A 17,679-nucleotide genomic window follows, 5' to 3' on the forward strand; every position below is an offset into this window, starting at 1 on the left:
GGCATTAAAGTGTTCAGTGCGGCATCCATAGAGTTCACTTTCTCCACTTTTCAATCTCCTATTCTCCCATTCCTTTGCAAAATCCTGCATTGTCTTTGGTCATTGACAAGGAAGGATAAATTGTGTTCTAGCCGAGACTCATTTTCCACTTACTTGCATCCTATCTAATTAAATGTGACCCTGATCTGCGTGTGCATCTCTAAACAATTGCTACAAAAAAATCCAGATTTTTGTGAATTGAGTACTCTTTTTCTAATTTCATATTTGCCATGTTAAACCTTTCAAGTAATTGCCATTTTTAAAATCTGCATGATGACTTCTTATGAAATTATTTTACATGCATTCTTAAGTATGATATTTTCAATATACTAGTCTATAAAGATTGGCTTACCATTTTTCCAGCAGAAGAAAATATTTTATCTATTATTCTTCCCACTTTTTCACTGAATAGTGGGTTTGGCTATTTTTTCATTAGCAGATATTACTCTCTACAATACTTTCACATAGTATTAAGACTGCATATTCACTCTTGCTCAAAACAGATAATTTCCGTTTGTTAGGATGATTCATGTGGGCAGTAGCTATTTTAACAAGAGTCAGAAATTAAGATTGACTTGTTCTGTTATTGAAGACAATAGTATCAAAAGAGTATTATGATGGACCTGTATGAACCTTGGGAAAGGTTCTTTTTCTGTTGTTTTTTTTTTTCTTAATGCCGTCAACTGAATCAAGATTAGCATCTCCATATGACAGAACTATCTATTTTACTGCTCTCTTTAAAAACTTTTGTTTCTTGTGGATAAAGCTCTTTCAGGAAAAAGCCATCTAATGGGTTGATAAACTGATGTGAAATGGCAGGTACCCAAATCACTGTTCCTGTCTTCAAGTTTTGTTGCAGGACAGGGCTTCAGTCTGTCCCAAGAAAACCACAGGATCCTCACAGAAAACACAAAAATACAAATGTAATCCTTGATTAATCTTTGTCACTTAGGGGATTATTCTTACTGGTAACTTAAGGATGTTTAAAGGAAAAATATCATCCACCTAATTTGGCTTATAGCTAAATAGCCACAATTCAGCTACCAAATTAAACCAAAACCCTGACTGTATTTTATGCAATAATCTACTTATGTACATTTCCTAGAAATATGCAACATTATAAGAACAGGTTTTTTGGTTTGGGTTGGGTTTTTTTTTTCTCATCTTTAAACAGTGCACCAATAATATCTCTGGAAATGTGTATCTGTTGAACAAGCATTTTCCTGGAGAGGTGATAAGAAGAAATGCAAAGAAGGAGCAATGGGAAAATGGTATATCCTTTTTTCAAGTAGATCAATTTACCATCTTATACATGTACTGTTCTTTGCTAAGTGATAGAAAAGCAGAGAAATGTTGCTTTTAACTCTGCAGTATATATTCTAAGATCTTGTAACGCAGATATATTTACATATGGTTTAAGTGTATGACTATTTGTGTCTCTGTGAATCACTCCATGTGATGTAATGCAGAGTATTCACAGTCGACCATCACCACAGGCAAGGTAATGGACCAACCATGTGCTCTGTAAATCTGTATGAAGTATGTCGTTCATATCAAGTATTTTTTAAATGACCTTACCATGTTCTTGTTTAGTTAGTATACTTTATTTGCAAAAAGTATGTAATAGTTATCATAAAGTACATACTTTTTAGGAAGTTTGACTTTTTTAAGATCTTCCTCAGCTGCTGGATGAGCATGAACAATGTGACATCCAAGGGCCAACAGGGTTCTGCCAACATAAACAAAATGGCAGTAGTGAAATACATTAAGAGTGCTCACCCATTTTGTACATTTCTTTCAGTTTACAGAACTAATGATATTTAAAACCAGGGAAGCAATTTTACAAAGCCCAAATATTTTGACTTATTAGCAATACTAAATAAAACCTTCAAAGTCTAAAAAGGTACAAATCTGTGGTTTCAGAGTTATCCCACTCTACTGAAACCAACAGGATTTGGTGTTTCTTCATTTCTGTCTCTGTAGAGACAAGACTTCTTAAGTTGCTCTGAATGTATCCCTGGAATTTCTAGCAAAGTTAGCAAAACACAATTTGAAAGAGATATTCTAACGTTTTTATATCCTACAACAGTATGAAGTGCTTGAATAAAGATAATAATTAAAAAAAAAAAAATTTATTTTCTTTTAAATTTCAAGCTCACTTTAGGGTTTCAGTTGACATTTGTAGATTATAATTCTTCTCTGTCTCAGGTAATTTTGAGAATTCCACAAGACAAGGATGATGTCTTTTATTATCATCCCGTATCTGCAACAAAGGAACAGAAAAGAGTACTTTTATTACATCAGATTGAAGCCAGAATCACAGTAAAAAATAAGTTATATTTTGCAATTATGAGGACCTTGTAAATAATATCATTTATATTGCTCATTGACAGTTAACCATCATTATCTAAATGAATTTTCCCATGATTCATTTATAATGCACTTCATAATGCTCCTTCATAACAAGTAACATCAGAAAAAAAATATAGTTATTTCATGCGTTCTGCATAATTTTATATACCAACTTTAATTGTTGAATTTAATATAGTATTCTGAATTTAATATTCTTGGCCTAACCTTTTAACTTTTTTTCATTTGGTGGTGACATCCATGGGAAGGGAATGCCTTGTGATATGCATTTAAATGATGTTGAGTTTTCTACATGGCCTTATTCTCTTCAAGCTGTTAGGTGATACCATATTATAAGGGATCGTCATAATGATAAGCTTTAACTGTAACAATTTATTAAGTAAGAAACCTGAGCTTTGAGGAATTTGAATGTTTAGTAAAGTCACCAAAACCCTGCCTCTATTATCAACACAAGCAAATTTCCACAACGGACTTTTTGCTTGTTATCACTTTGATCCCCAACACTAGAGTAACCAAAAAGGTAGTTGAGGGTTTACTCACTGTTCATATGACTTTTAGTAGAATTCCATCTTGGTATAGCTAGTATGGTTCTCAATTATTTTTTCAAATGGTTAATTATAAATAGTACTAAAATATGTACCTTATTTATATACCATATTTGCGTTCTAATCACTAGTTAATATCACCATCTCCTGCTAGCTTACATGTTCACCTTTTGTTAGTAACATATAGACCACCATTAAATACTCCGTTCAACTTTCAAGTCCAGGTTTTCTAGTAGGAGACAACCTAATACAGGTGACTATAACCACACAGGACATCCAAAACATACCTTGCCGTATGTCCATCCCAATTCTATTTTATTCATTCCCCATAGTTCATGAATATTTTCAGCTAGTTTGTCCCTGATCTTTTCAAGATGAAAAGGAAGAGCAATCTAAGAAAAAAAGCATAACAATTCCACAAATAAGAAAAGGTTCCAGTTACCAACCTCATAGATCCAAGTTCAACTACTTCAGTTAAATACACCACAACACACAAAGAATTGCATAGAAAGGGGGCAAGCAAGCTTAGTTTTCATATTTTTTATTTAGATTTTGTTAAGACATATTTTACAATCTTGTTATTGCATATTTAACATACCTGACTGGTGTCTATTGGACAAGGGATAAACGAAGCTTGGGAGAGGAACTGTGTTGTACCCAGCAAATCCCTCACTCCATCAGAATCTCTCTTATATTCTTTCACTGGTTCCAGTTTCATCTTCTCTTTTGGAAGCAATGCTTCATAACAGGGAGCATAGCCAGCAGGAGGCAGAAATTTAAACTCTCCATGACGCCCACCAAACAAGAAACGAACTCTGTGAAATTTCAAACCAAGAAATTACACTCTTAAATAGTCAACATATAAAGAAATAAAGAAAGAAATAGTTTAGAAAATTAAACATTTATTTCAACAGCATTTACAAAAATACTCACATATTTCAAGCGTTGATAAACACCGAAGTGTTACCAAGCATTCAGGTTAGCACATCAATAACACCATCACCTACCCACATCCACTGTTTCAGACACAGAAGACGACATTATAATCTGCTACTGCCATCAGCTACTATTAATTACAAGGGAAAATCTTCTCACAAAATACACAAACATCAAATAAGAATGAAGAAAAATAATTACACAAGTTCAGACATATTTTTTACAGAAAAAGTTAATGAACATTTTCAAAAGCCCTTGTACAAATGCAGCTGCATAGTAAGGACACTCTCAGAGAATAAATGAAAACTGATTTATTAAGCCCTTCCCCAGCCTCTTTTATTTTGTTTGGTCTCTGTTAGTATTCTCACCTGGTAGGTTCTCTTAAGCATGAGATGCTCAAAGTACTTATGTATTGGTAATAGAAGGAAAAGCTCAAAGACAACCAATTATTTGATTTACTTTGCCTCAGAGAAAGAAAGAATTTATTTTTTTTTTCCCAATTGCTAAATATATGAACTAGTTATAACCTGAGTTCTCTTTCACTTATGAAAGCTGTATACTGGCTATTCTAGCCATATCAAACCTTCATTTCTCAAAAATTACCATTCATATGAGAAACACTACTTTAAATAAAAGTCAGCCCTTTGAATTTTTTCAGACCTTCACCACAATCTCTTACTAAGATCCTGATTATTTCTTCTAAGTTTGGCAGTTTCTGGCAGCTACAGACATACAGATTATTAACATCTTTTCATAGTGAAAAATTTTCATACTTCTCCAAGATTTTGTGCAGAAATCATGCTCAGCCTACAAAAGACAAAAAACTCAACCATTCTTATTGAAGAATTTTCTTTAATTATTCTTATGCCTTTTCTTCCTAAAATTGTTACCTGTCAATACTAGAAATAAGAAGATGCTCTAAGATGAACTGAACAGAAATTGGTCATAACAACAGCGAAGAGTCTTTTGTTGTTGTGTTGACTTTCTAATCTTAACACAAGCATTTTGGTCACTTAAGGAGATTCACATTTGCAGAAGGTTTTCTGAATGAATTAAAGAGAACAATCAAAGCTTGAAAATAGTAAATTCTAATCTCAGTAATTTAGCTGCAGAACAGGTACAAATGGGCAATATTAATAACAAGATTCCAAAACTACTTCTCACCAGTCCTTTGTGTTTCCTACTGTGAATAAAGTATCAGTTTTCATGATGACTAAAGTATTTTACTTCTTGCTGAGAAAGCCAGTGAGAATTTAATTAGTGCCAAATGTGGTGCTGTGTTCCTAATGTGGTGCTTTTTTCATGATAATTGGAATGAGACAAAATCAATTTCCCATAGGTCACCAAATAAAATATTAATTTTCAGACACTGTGACTTGGTCAAACTGGTAACAGGCTGATGTTTCACCCTTAAATAAAGTCCTCACTAAAGAAATCAGTAGTTTCCTGTCTCCCTGATTATATTTTGTGTGAAAAGACAGCAAGGAAAACAAGTAAAATTAAGTTTTACTTACTTTACACCTGCTGATAAGCTTACAACCGGGAAGAAAAAACCGTCTATACTGAAGTTCTCAAACATTCCTTGTACAGGCTGCCCATTAATGCGGAATGAAATGCTGGGTACACCTAAGTCTAAGCAGCAGCTAACCACGTCATCAGATGCCAGTAAATGCTGATTGACAGATGCTACAGCTCTGGGTACTCGACCTAAAATAAAAATATTTAGTAATCAGAAGCTTTAGGCAGACTCTCATGGGTTTAAATTATTCCCACAAAAACATCAAGTTTTATGTTTGTAGTCACATAGACATAATCTTGCCTTCATCTGTTTTATGAATGATTCTGCTTTTAGAGACAATAAGTCTTCTTCAAACTGATATAGAGCAGACAAGTGCATAAACTGAGACCTCTGACACTGTTCACAAGACAGAATGTGCTCAGCTGAAATCATGCAAGTTCACACAGTAGCCTGATGCAGGAGTACTGAGGAACAGTAAATGATGTCCTCTTTATAAAGCTAACATTGATATATACTTTTGTTGTTGTTGTTGTTTGAGAGATATCAGAGTCACATATCTGTGAATATTCAGTGGTGAGACACTGGAAAAGGATTCCCATGGAAGTTGTGGAAGCCTTGTCACTGGAACTGTTCAAGGTTGGGTTGGATGGAGCTTTGAGTATCCTAGTCTAGTGGAATGTGTCCCTGCCCACAGCACAGGGGTTGGACTAGAAGATCTTTAAAGATCCCTTCCAACTCAAACCATTCTATGCTTCTATAATTCTAACTGGAGCTGTGATTATAACCAATACCTAGGTATACAGTATCAAGAGGCAGAATATTATACTGAGTTATCAAAAAAAAGATTAATAATATAATGGGCCAGGTTTTCTTTTTCAGCTACAATCCATTCACTAAACAGAGGGAGTTTCATTTTCCCTACCTGGGAAGGTGGAACCAGACTGCCATTAAAAGCACTCAGCAATAATAATAATGATAACTAGAGATAATACATCTGAAGTAATATAACTATACATATTTACATAAAACTGCAGTTTTTCAATTGCACTTGAGTATGATTATATTTTTAGTTAAGGAATATCTCTTTAGAATTCCTTTCAAAACAATTCAATTGAAAACATTGTATTTTAAGTGTAAAGCAAGCCTAACTAAGCAGTTATGCACTATTCCAAATCACTGTGTTTGGAACTTCTTATGAACAAATTGAGTCAATGTTTCAGGACAGTTTAAATACTCTGAATTTTCCCTTACTGCAGGATATGAGCTTTAAGAGACCTTCCAGCACTGTATTTCTGATGTTCAGTTACAGTTTATTTTTTTATTAATGATTTATGCACCCCTTTCTAATGGAGTATGTTGCAGATGTCTCCCAACCTACTTCCAAAAATCATTGCTCCTATCATTCGGGAATTCTTCAGTAGTGCTGAAAAAAAATATTGAATTATGTATGTGCAGACACACACAGAGATATTTTATATACAAAATCCTGTGCTAGAACAATGCTGATAAAATAGATGGTCAAACATACTCAAATTAGGAAATGTTAGAATTAAGGACATAAAAATCAAACTCAGCATAGTTATGTACACTGTATTTATGACACAGCTTTTTAACTGCATGGCCTGCATATTCTTTTCTGGACAATTAAAGAGAAATTATCCCTGCATATAGTACTGGGTGAGGAATAATCATGCAAAAACCCAACAGCCTTGCTCAAAGCCACTTTCCAGCACCCAAAGAGCTCTCACTAACTCTTCTCCAAAGCATATTCTTCTGTTTTCTCCTTTTTCCTCAGTGGTTATTCTTTGTGACACACTCATTACTACAAAAATTATTTGAACTGCAACACATCAGATGAGCCCTCCTGTAAACTCCTTTTATTCTTCTAGACCTCTTTACTCAAATATACAGAGTGTGTAGGCAGTGACATCCACATTTTTGTTAACCCACTAACATCTTCAATTCACTTGAACAAAGACTGGCTAATAAGACCACAAGTTTACCATCCCTGATGCTTAAGTGACCACAACATACACATTTGCTGGCATCCATTAACTCCCTTCTTTATAAACTGCAAGCGTAAGCACTTCACTGTAATACTAATTGACAGTCTTTTAGATAACTAGATACACTTCTTAGAAAAATTCTAATTTTTCTGCTAAGCATATTTTAGATGATATGAAAAATATATTTTCAAACTGCATAGCAACTGCAGGTTTTCATTTTGATATCACACCACACAAATTTATGCTTTAAAACCAACAGAGGTTGGTAATATCATAGCAAATCTTACTTCTAGTTGACAAAAACCATCAAAATTTAAATTCAATTTATTCAATTTATTAAATTTATCAACAGATGCGAGGATAAGAATGGCAATTTACTTCACCTGTACATACTCAGGGGAAAGAATAATACAAATGTATATTAACATACATATATGATTAATCTGTCTGAGATCAAAACATTCAGTGATTTATAACAGACTTCAGTCAGCATTCATCTAGATCTGGAAAATACCTTTTTGTGATCAAAATCATGAAAACAGAAGCTATCTGCTAAAAAGCCTAATTAGTATAATCCAATATTGACTAAAATCTGATCTGAAATTCTAAATAACTTTACCATATCCCAGAGTTCTGAATGTAGCTCACTATAAAGAAGCATGCTACGTACAAACAAGTACTGAAGGTAAAGGTAGGTAACTCCTAAATGTAAGAATAAGGAGAAGTGAACAAAGTACCTACCAGACCACAGATGAAGGCCATCAAAACCATAAGAGTACAGGTCATCACCAACACCATTGCCTCCCCATCCTTCACCACCTCCAGGATAGGGGGCATAACCTGAAGTAGAGGCCCATCCAACTCGTAAATGTGTGGGTTCTGCCGTTAAGAATGGATCAACCTGATCAATTATTAACTCAAAGTACCACTTCTTGTATTGTGCAGAGCCCTCAGCAACACCCAAAAATATATTTGGCCTTATGCTAAGAAAGAAAATGGAAATCAGTTAGTGTAAACATAAAATGCAACATATGAATTATATTTCTGTATAATAGTCAAATTTACTTTGCAAATATGTAAGAGTATAGATGTCCACATTTTGCTTATGATATTTAAAACAGTGAGCCATTTTATAACTTTACAAAGTTGCTGTAGAATCATCTTTTAAGGTATAGGCTTCATGCTTTGAAAACCTTGTAGTCAAAAGAGGAATAAGAAGATCATTTCCTAAAATCAAAAACCAGAGTGAGGTTGTAGGAAAATCGAATCCCTCCTAAAACACGCAAGCACCTCACATTATGTTTATATTCTCCATAATAATTATTAGGTAAAAACATGTTCTGTTTTGAATGAGAAAAAAACAACTTTCATCTTTCATTTCAGAACAGACATTACTATAAATTAGCAATTTCTATTTGAGCATAGTTTCCATTACAAATGGCATTTGTTTTTCAGAAGTTAATACTTAAATAATTCCTAAGGTGTATGTCTCAATATTGAAAGCTGTGGAAGATCTCTTCGGTTACAGTATATTCTTCAATTAATTATTAAAGACACATAAGTCCCGTTTTTTCTAATATAACAATAAAAGATGTCACTATACCTTGTCACATCATTAATCAAGCGTGTTTGCAAGAGTAAGTCTCTTCTAGGCAGTAGATTGTCACAAATCAGATTTTGATTGGCACGAACTGCAACTCCATTACAGACACAGAGAGAGCAAAGCACATCGAGAACCTTAAAAAGTACACATATCAGAAGAAACTCAGGTAAAGGCATATACTATTATTAAGTTGTCTGCTTAATTTACAGTCAGAATAGACCTAAAGGAAGGAATATAGTACACATTACCATTATTGCTTTCTAAATACTTTTCACATATATGGACCAGGTGTAATCTGTACTAACGAAAGAGGATATCAAACATAGATAGAACACAAATTCAGAACAAAGAGTTTTCAAAATGACTCAAAACCCCTTCCTTCAAGATTCCTTATTCCAATTTTGATTACGAAAAAAGCAAAGCTAGAACAGCTGTATGCCAACTCTTTAATATTTTTTTAATTGAATTTCACTAAAAAGTTGAAATATAAAATGAAATTTGAGAAATTTACTGCAGCTCAAGAAACTTTCTGGCAAAATTAGAGGATAAATCTCAAATGCAATTCTCAAACTTCTTATGAATCTGTTCTGAAAGCACATTTTCAATAAGAGAAGTAATCCATTTATTCTTAAAATTAAAAACATTTAAAAGAATTTGTTATAAAGCAAAACAGAATTTCAGAAAGATCTTACTCTAAAATTTCAGCTAAGGGAGGAAGCTGCACACTTTTGCATAAAACAGGGAAGCTTAAAGATGCAGTTGAGCTCAGATAAGCAATCATTAAAGCAATGAGCTGAAATGGCCGAAACTCTTACAGACTATCTCCAAGACAGAGAGCTACTTTCACACTATTGATTACCATTTTGGAAACTCCTTTACAATGCAAAGAGCAGAAAACCACCCTCAACAACAGCTTAAGCAAATATACTGCAAACTTTGCTATGGCCTAGGACCATGCATTTTTCTATCATCTCTGCCGCTGGGCAGAAGCCTCTAGCAGAGGGACAGAGGTAGTAGCTTAAATAACCCCAGAAACTCTGACCAGTAGTCAGGTGGAAAGCATCTTAATAACATTAATGATCATCAGTAACCTTGAATATAAACTGTTTAAATAATCTGCATGCCCTCACTGACCATATTTCTGACACAAGGCTTTTAATTTTAAAAATCCATCAAATAAATAATTCCCAAACTTATTTTAGTTAATAATGTTACTGTTTCTTACTTCCTAAATTACAACAGAATTTCTAAACTAGTAGGAGAACAAGATATACTGTTTCTGGAGCTACAAATACATTAATTAATTCACATTATTTAGTCATGTTTAGTCAAGTATATAACAAATGGAAATGCACAAATACATTAGGAAGTCTAAATCTTCTCTTGTGTACAACATTTCCCTTTTCTACTTTAAGTTCTCGCTATGAAGTCTACATTAAGATGCTCAGCTGAAAAGTTCTCTTTGCAGGTGACTGGCATGGCACAATAATCTTGCTAACAGCTAAAACAGTAACCTAAATTTCCCACTGTAATTTCAACCTTTTTCTTATGCCTGCTTATATCAGTTTGTACCCCTTAACCATGCTTTAAAATACTTCTTTTCCATATCTATAGTTGGTTAGGTTCTCTATATTACCTTTTCCTATAAATCAGTAATTTCAGCTCACTAAAACGTTTTTTGTTCTTCCTCCAGGTTATCAGTTTTTCAAATAAAATTTGAATTGAGGAAGGAAACTCACAGCAGAAAATCACACATAAAACTATATCCTCCTCTGTGTTGTGATGTCATCCTGCTTGCAGCCAGAAACTCTGTTCACCTTCTTCTGTCATATTAAATTGCACATTGATGTCTAAATTACTTTCCACCATTATTTCTTCTGGTATAACTCTGGGTTTTTTCTTTCTTCTGAACACCTGTGTTTTCAGATATTTGGATTATTTTTCCGATTTCTCACTTTATTTTGTTCTTTTCTGCTACTATTATTATTACTCAAGTTAGGAATGAGTTTGCAGGATTCAGTTCTGTCTGCTGATACAACAATGCAGACCCTGCATCAAAAAGCAAGCTACTCTGTCCACGTGCTTACAGCCACCAGAATGCTTCATTTTCTCAGCAAATCCAAAGTTCATAATGTCAGTATTTCTCAACTATGCTTTTCTTACCTATTTATTGTATTTGGAACTGAAAAGCAATTGTATATTACACATTTTTTTAATCTCAACAAAGCAATTTTGCAGATGTACTTCAAGGTTATTCATTCCTTTCAAAGTAGTAGAATCACATAATTTTGGGGTTGGGATTTTTGTTTATTTGGGTTGGTTTTTTGTTTGTGTTTGTTTGTTGGTTGGTTGCTTGGGCTTTTTTTGTTGTTTGGTTTGGTTATGTTTTTATGGGTTGGGTTTTTGGTTTTTTGTTGTTTTGGGTTTTTTTTTTCCAGAAATCATTGTAAGGTTATCAATACATCCTCAGCTTTCCCAAACATACCTTGTAATTGCGCCCATGCTTATCCAACAATGAAATAATGGATTTGATGTGATCCTCAGCTATTATATTTAAAGCTTCTGGGCTTTCAATCAAGATACAGTGCAACACTTCCAAAATACCTATATGAAGGCCACAGAAATAATGTTGTTATTAAATCATCTGTGCAACTGGACATAATCTAAAAGTTTGATAAATAACAGAGTATCTACAATACTTTGCTAAAAAAAGGGGAGGGGAGGAGGGGAGGAGGGGAGGAGGGGAGGAGGGGAGGAGGGGAGGAGGGGAGGAGGGGAGGAGGGGAGGAGGGGAGGAGGGGAGGAGGGGAGGGGAGGGGAGGGGAGGGGAGGGGAGGGGAGGGGAGGAGGGGAGGAGGGGAGGGGAGGGGAGGGGAGGGGGGGAGGGGAGGGGAGGGGGGGAGGGGAGGAGGGCGGGGCATTTGATTTCCACGACATTTATAAGGTAAGACAGCTGGGTGTGGTGTACTGATAATTAATTTATATTGATTTAAATGCATCTCACCTGAGGAAGATTCTAATCTGTCCAATTTACTTATTAGCCAATCAAGGTTACTGGAAAACTGGGTACAATTGTTTCTGTTGCCACGAATAAGAGCAGCTGGAAAAAAATCCACAAGGTATAATGTTATAACAGGATATTTCCTCTTTAATTCACCAATATATTTTAATACAATTTTTATAACAACTTCACAAAATAATAAGCAGACAAATCCTATATACATATATGTCAAGATAATAATATCTTATAATATATAATAATAGCCACTGACATAACTCCTGAAGAGCATGCTGGTTTTGAAGTTGACAGGGGTTTACAGGATGAACAAGAATTTTAAGGAAAAAAGAAAATTGTTTTATTTATGTTTTTTTAATTTTATTGTTAAACTTAAATAGAAACTATCTACCAGCCTTGTTTAAAGCAAATGTCAAGCACCATCATGATGGAGAGGCTGAAATACTTTTTCTGTTTCTTCCTACCAGTGAGTGAGAAGATCATATGCAGAAGTTTAAGCTCAAGTGCAGGTCAGGTTTACTGCTCTTTAGCTCTACTTTTATAGGTAGAATGTTATAGAATGGATAGCTTTCAGTCTTCAGCAGCACAGAACATAATGTTATTTGACTGCATTTTGAAAGTTCACCATCATTCAAGTTAAAAACGTCATTACTTATCATAAAAAAAAGCTTTTGTTTACAATTGTCAAGGATTTTTATTATGAAACATTAACTTAATATTTATTACATCAGAACAAGTGTGTTCAAGATGTATCTTTAGAAGAAAATCAAGACAAAATCTGAAAAGGCCTAAATATCACTAAAGAGGGTTTTTTCATCCTGCTTTCCTTTAAACTCATAAGACTGGAGTAAGGCATTGGTATCTCATTACTTTCTAAAGCAATGAGAAGATTCCACCAGAATCATTTGCATGTCTGTGCTATGTGAGTAACCTCACTCTTCAAAGTACACACCCTAGCTTGTTTTATTCTTGTTCTAACTCTCAATTTGCATATTTTACTATGGTTTAGGACAAATTTTCTTTATAATGAAATCAGAATGTATTTAAACTCCATCAGAAGACAAGATTCTTCTATATAAGGAATTATGCAACTTGGGTATTAAATCAATGGTTTGAAGAAATACATATATACATACTTCTACTGCATAATTTTGACACTACTACAACACAGAAGCAGTTTGCTCTAGGAAGTATGGTGTTGAAATTGAAAAAAATCTTTTAATTTGATCTATATAATAATTTTTTTTAACATTTAAATCTGGGCCTCAGGTAACAAACAGATTCAGGAGACCTGCAAGTTCCAACTAATGCTTTTAGGCTTCTCTTCAGCTTCAAAGACAGCTTTCTAGCTTTTCTGCTTTTTAAAATAATAATTCACACCTATTTGCATACCACAGGTACATTTAAATTAAAACCAACCAAACAAACCAAAACACCACACTTGCACGCTTCACCAATCATTTTCCTAGCTGAGATTTTTCTTCTGTATCATTGTTCAAGAAACTCTATTCTCTGCAATAACTACCAGTAAGTATATGGAAGAAATTCTGTAATTTACATGACAGCATGAATAGCATTTGAAGTATTCTTTGGTGGTGAAGAAGGAAGTTCAATATAAGAATCCATATCCTGCTTTTTGCATTAGTAGACTACTGAAGACCTTACCTAACAATTTGTAAAGTAGATTCAAAATTTCTTTCCATGCTGTACCATGTTCTTCTCTTGTAAATCCTGCAAAATGAGCTGCGCTGTTGTAGTCATTTAAGCGATCAATGCAATTCAAAACTATTGCCAGCATTCCCTAAACACATATGACAGAAATGAAAGTGAACTGTATATAAATGAGCATTTGTTGTTGTCGTTTTAAAAGATTTCCTCCTGCACACATTTAAAAGTTGCATCATCTTAGATTTAAAAACAAAAAACAAAAACAACCAAATTATTGTGCATACAAGATTTGAATACGTATTTTTCAATATCATAGAATCATCTATTTTAGAAAATGATTCTACAAGCTTCCTTACTCAGCCAAGAATTATAGAAAGTAAAGAATAAATGAAGACAACAATAAAGCCTTTTATAATTTTTGTGAACAGACTGTTTTTTGCATAAAATTTTTACATCAGAAGTAACATCTATCTTTTCAGTATTTGTTTGGAGTATCCAGAATGTAAAACTTCATAGACAGAAAAAGAAACTTGTCACAATGGTTTCTTTTAAAAATGACATCTGTTGAAAGATTCTCAGAAGTACTAAGACCAAATTTTATGAGAGAGCTTGTGGCCTATGGCAAGTGTGAAAGCAAAAAATATGCAACAGCAAGTTATCATACTGCATTAGTCTATTATATATAATATACATGTTAAATTAATTACATATAACTACCCATGGAACTTTGCATTATAAATCCTATGCATACATCTAGATGATAATATATAGGTTCTTCTGAATGTTTGTGACACAATACACTTAAAAGTAAAATAATGTAACAGTTCCTCTCTCTGTACCTCCTCTTTGAATAGATTTTGTCTGTTTTTGAGTGACCGAAGCTTGTTTTGCTTATCTTCATGTTCCAGGTCTTCTTCGGGAAGCTTAAAGTAAGTAATTAGGTCTTGCAGAGTCTGAGCCATCTCCTCAACAGGCAGGGCAGTGGATGATAATGTTCTGTTGTTTCCACTATAGAAAACAATGAGAAAGACTGGCAGCATTATTCATTTTCCCACTGTAATTTACAGTATTATGTAGCAGCCTCTTTTCTGCTGGCATCTAAATCAAGTCTTGTTTAACACATGAAATATGTATATGATCAACACCTGATCTGAATTGCAAATCATTCAAATATCTATTGTCTAGGTGTCCAGTGCTCAGATTCTACTTCCACTTCCTGAACTGATGTAAAGAGACAGAATCACTAAAACAAATGGAAAAAAAGAAAAAAAAGATTAAACAGAGAAGAAAGATCTACCAAAGTCCTTTCTGACAGTAACTAATTTTATTTAGATAGTTTTAAATCCTATTGATAATACAGGCATAATGTGCAGATGGACTAAAATAGTAGCAGTTATTGAGGCTGTACAATCCCAGTCTTCTAGACATAGAATACAAAAGTAACAGGTAATTCTAACATCATTAATTACATCTACTGTATCAACTCTATATAAGAAATAAAGAAGGGTGTATTTAAAAATATAAAGCATTTCAAGGAGTCCCAGTTATCAGTAGCATAATGGACCATAGAATCATAAAATCATAGAATGGTTTGGGTTGGAAGGGACTTTTAAAGGTCATCTAGTCCAACCCCCATGCAATAAGCAGGGACAGGCTGCTCAGAACTACATTCAGCCTGGCCTTGAATACCTCCAGGACTGGAGTATCTACCACCTCTCTGAGCAACCTGTTTCAGTATTTTACTACCCTCATTGTAAAAAAAGGTCTTCTTCATGTCCAGCCTGAAATTCCCCTCTTTTAATTTAAAACCATTGCCCCTCATCCTATCGCAACAGGAGAAAAAGTATCTTCCCATCTTTTTTATAGGGCTTTTTTTAAGTACCGAAAGGCTGAAATAAGATCTCTCTGGAGTCTTCTCCCCAACTCCAGGCCCTTCCTCACAGGAGACATGCTCCATCCCTCTGATCATTTTTGTGTCCCTCCTCTGGACACACTCCAATAGGTCTGTATCTTTCCTGTACTGAGGACTCCAGAGTCGGACACAGTACTCCAGCTAAGGTCTCAACAGAGCAGAGGGGCAGGATTACCTGTTTTGACCTGCTGGACACACTTCGTTGGATGTGGGCCAAGATACAATTGGCCTTCTGGGCTGCAAGCATACATTGCTGTCTCATATTCAATCTTTCATCCACCAGTACCCCCAAGTCCTTCTCCTCAGAGGTGCTCTCAATCCCTTCATACCCCAGCCTGTATTAATACCAGGTGCAGGATCAGGCGCATGTCTCTTTCCTGTCCCAGCATTTGCTCAGTCTTGGGTGACAATCCAATTTTTCAGTCTGACTCACTATTAGAAATAATTTAATCTTGGAGGAGCTGATTGCTGGCAAAAGTGGTTCTGGTTTTATATCCTCAGCACAAGAAATACAAAGGAGCAGTGTATACTACTGTCATACTGAAGAAGTAACGTTTTCAATGGTGGGTTCCCTGAAAGCAAAGTCTTAATTATAAACTCATTTTTCTTTATTTTAATTTTATTAGGCAGCAATACAAGAATGGCCACTTGATCATCTTAATAAAACTTCTGCCAAGCACTATGAAAAAAGTTTCTACAGTACTATATATATTATTACCAATTTCACTGTGTATACATACTCATATATTGATCTCAACAACTATAAACGAATATGCATTGACACTGAATTGTATTTTACCTTAAAATTTGCCCAAAACATATCCTATGAAAGAGCTATAGTGAAGTAAACATGGAACTTTCACACTCAAAAAAGGAAAAAGAATTCTTTTATGAATACTGTGAAGTTCTAGCTACTATGGAATACTTACTAGTGCTGTAACACTAAAATCATTTAGCATGTTTTCTTTAATCTGGATTATGATCCAGTTTGTTCTGGCTTCACATAAATAAACTTAAAACATATATGTTATCTATTTAATTGCATTACTCACCAAAATTGCAAAATTAAGTCAGTAAAAAAATATGGCTAATAACTTTTAAATACAAATACTTGAAAGCAGGAAATAAGGATTCTGTTAGAGTAATTCTTATAATTTCAGAATACTTCAAAAGCCAAGTATAAAACAGATATTATAAAAGATACTAACAACTACCTTATAAACTGGCTGAATAAGCTTGTAGTATTGCGAATGATTCGAGCAGCCTGGGATTCCTCATGCTGACATCTTTGTAAAGTTAGACCATCATCCATATGGCCTTCTTGGTGTAATATAACCTATTAAAAGTCAATAATTATCAGAATAGTTACATTAATAACTTGTGTGCTTTTCAGTATTTTGTAACTTAGTTCAATATCACACTGAAAACAGTAACTGCATACATGCTGAGCCACTACCTGTCAATCACTTTATCTGGATGCTTTTTTATTAACTAATTACAAATCTGTCAGTCTCACATAAAAGTTATTCAGAGACATATTTTAATGTGCCTTTATTCTGTTATAATTCATTAAACATGCTTATCAAATATTTTCCAACTGAAACAAAAACTGCCATTCTTTCTATATTCTGGCTGTCAGGTAAAGAGGATCTTCACTATCTTAAGCATACTTTACAAAAGATTCACGCATGAAAAGACTACTGAAAAGAAAATCAAGCAGAAATGACAAACATTATAAAAATTACAATGCAGCTAAAGGAACAACCACATTTGTGAGTAACTTCTGAACCATTTATCTATTCTCTGCACATTATGTTTGATTCTTACCAGAACCATACGTGAACATCATATGAAACTCAAGCAATTGCAGAGATCCTTTAGTGGGTTTTAATTTTTCCCCTTAAATAAAAGCAGAATTTCACCAAAAGCTAGCATAAAAACAAGTCATTAAAATACTACAGCTTTTTTGTAAGAATTAAATGTGAGTTACCCTGTTTCTTTGCTCAATATGTAATCTATTGAATCCTCCACTTGAAGAATGTATTTTTTTAAACTCTGAGATGGT

At 34.1% G+C, this 17,679-nt stretch overlaps 1 protein-coding gene across 7 annotated transcripts in view; it reads right to left on the reverse strand.

Annotated features, from left to right (window-relative positions):
• The window catches only part of RYR3 (ryanodine receptor 3), a 223,905-nt gene that overhangs the window by 121,945 nt on the left and 84,281 nt on the right, over window positions 1-17,679 (reverse strand). For all 7 annotated transcript variants that reach the window (XM_061463377.1, XM_061463371.1, XM_061463372.1 and 4 more), the window contains exons 12-23: window positions 16,829-16,950; window positions 14,542-14,710; window positions 13,700-13,835; window positions 12,023-12,118; window positions 11,504-11,622; window positions 9,019-9,152; window positions 8,157-8,398; window positions 5,405-5,597; window positions 3,553-3,769; window positions 3,242-3,346; window positions 2,199-2,302; window positions 1,685-1,768 (exon numbers count right to left, since the gene is read on the reverse strand). In XM_061463377.1, the coding sequence (XP_061319361.1) occupies window positions 1,685-1,768; window positions 2,199-2,302; window positions 3,242-3,346; window positions 3,553-3,769; window positions 5,405-5,597; window positions 8,157-8,398; window positions 9,019-9,152; window positions 11,504-11,622; window positions 12,023-12,118; window positions 13,700-13,835; window positions 14,542-14,710; window positions 16,829-16,950 (1,721 nt within the window). The remainder of the gene's footprint in view (window positions 1-1,684; window positions 1,769-2,198; window positions 2,303-3,241; window positions 3,347-3,552; window positions 3,770-5,404; window positions 5,598-8,156; window positions 8,399-9,018; window positions 9,153-11,503; window positions 11,623-12,022; window positions 12,119-13,699; window positions 13,836-14,541; window positions 14,711-16,828; window positions 16,951-17,679) is intronic.

The sequence above is a fragment of the Pezoporus flaviventris genome, unplaced genomic scaffold (genome assembly GCF_033815535.1).
Source record: "Pezoporus flaviventris isolate CSIRO_AGI_PZ_B2104156 unplaced genomic scaffold, CSIRO_AGI_Pfla_v1 ptg000036l, whole genome shotgun sequence".
In the NCBI taxonomy this organism is placed as follows: domain Eukaryota; kingdom Metazoa; phylum Chordata; class Aves; order Psittaciformes; family Psittacidae; genus Pezoporus; species Pezoporus flaviventris.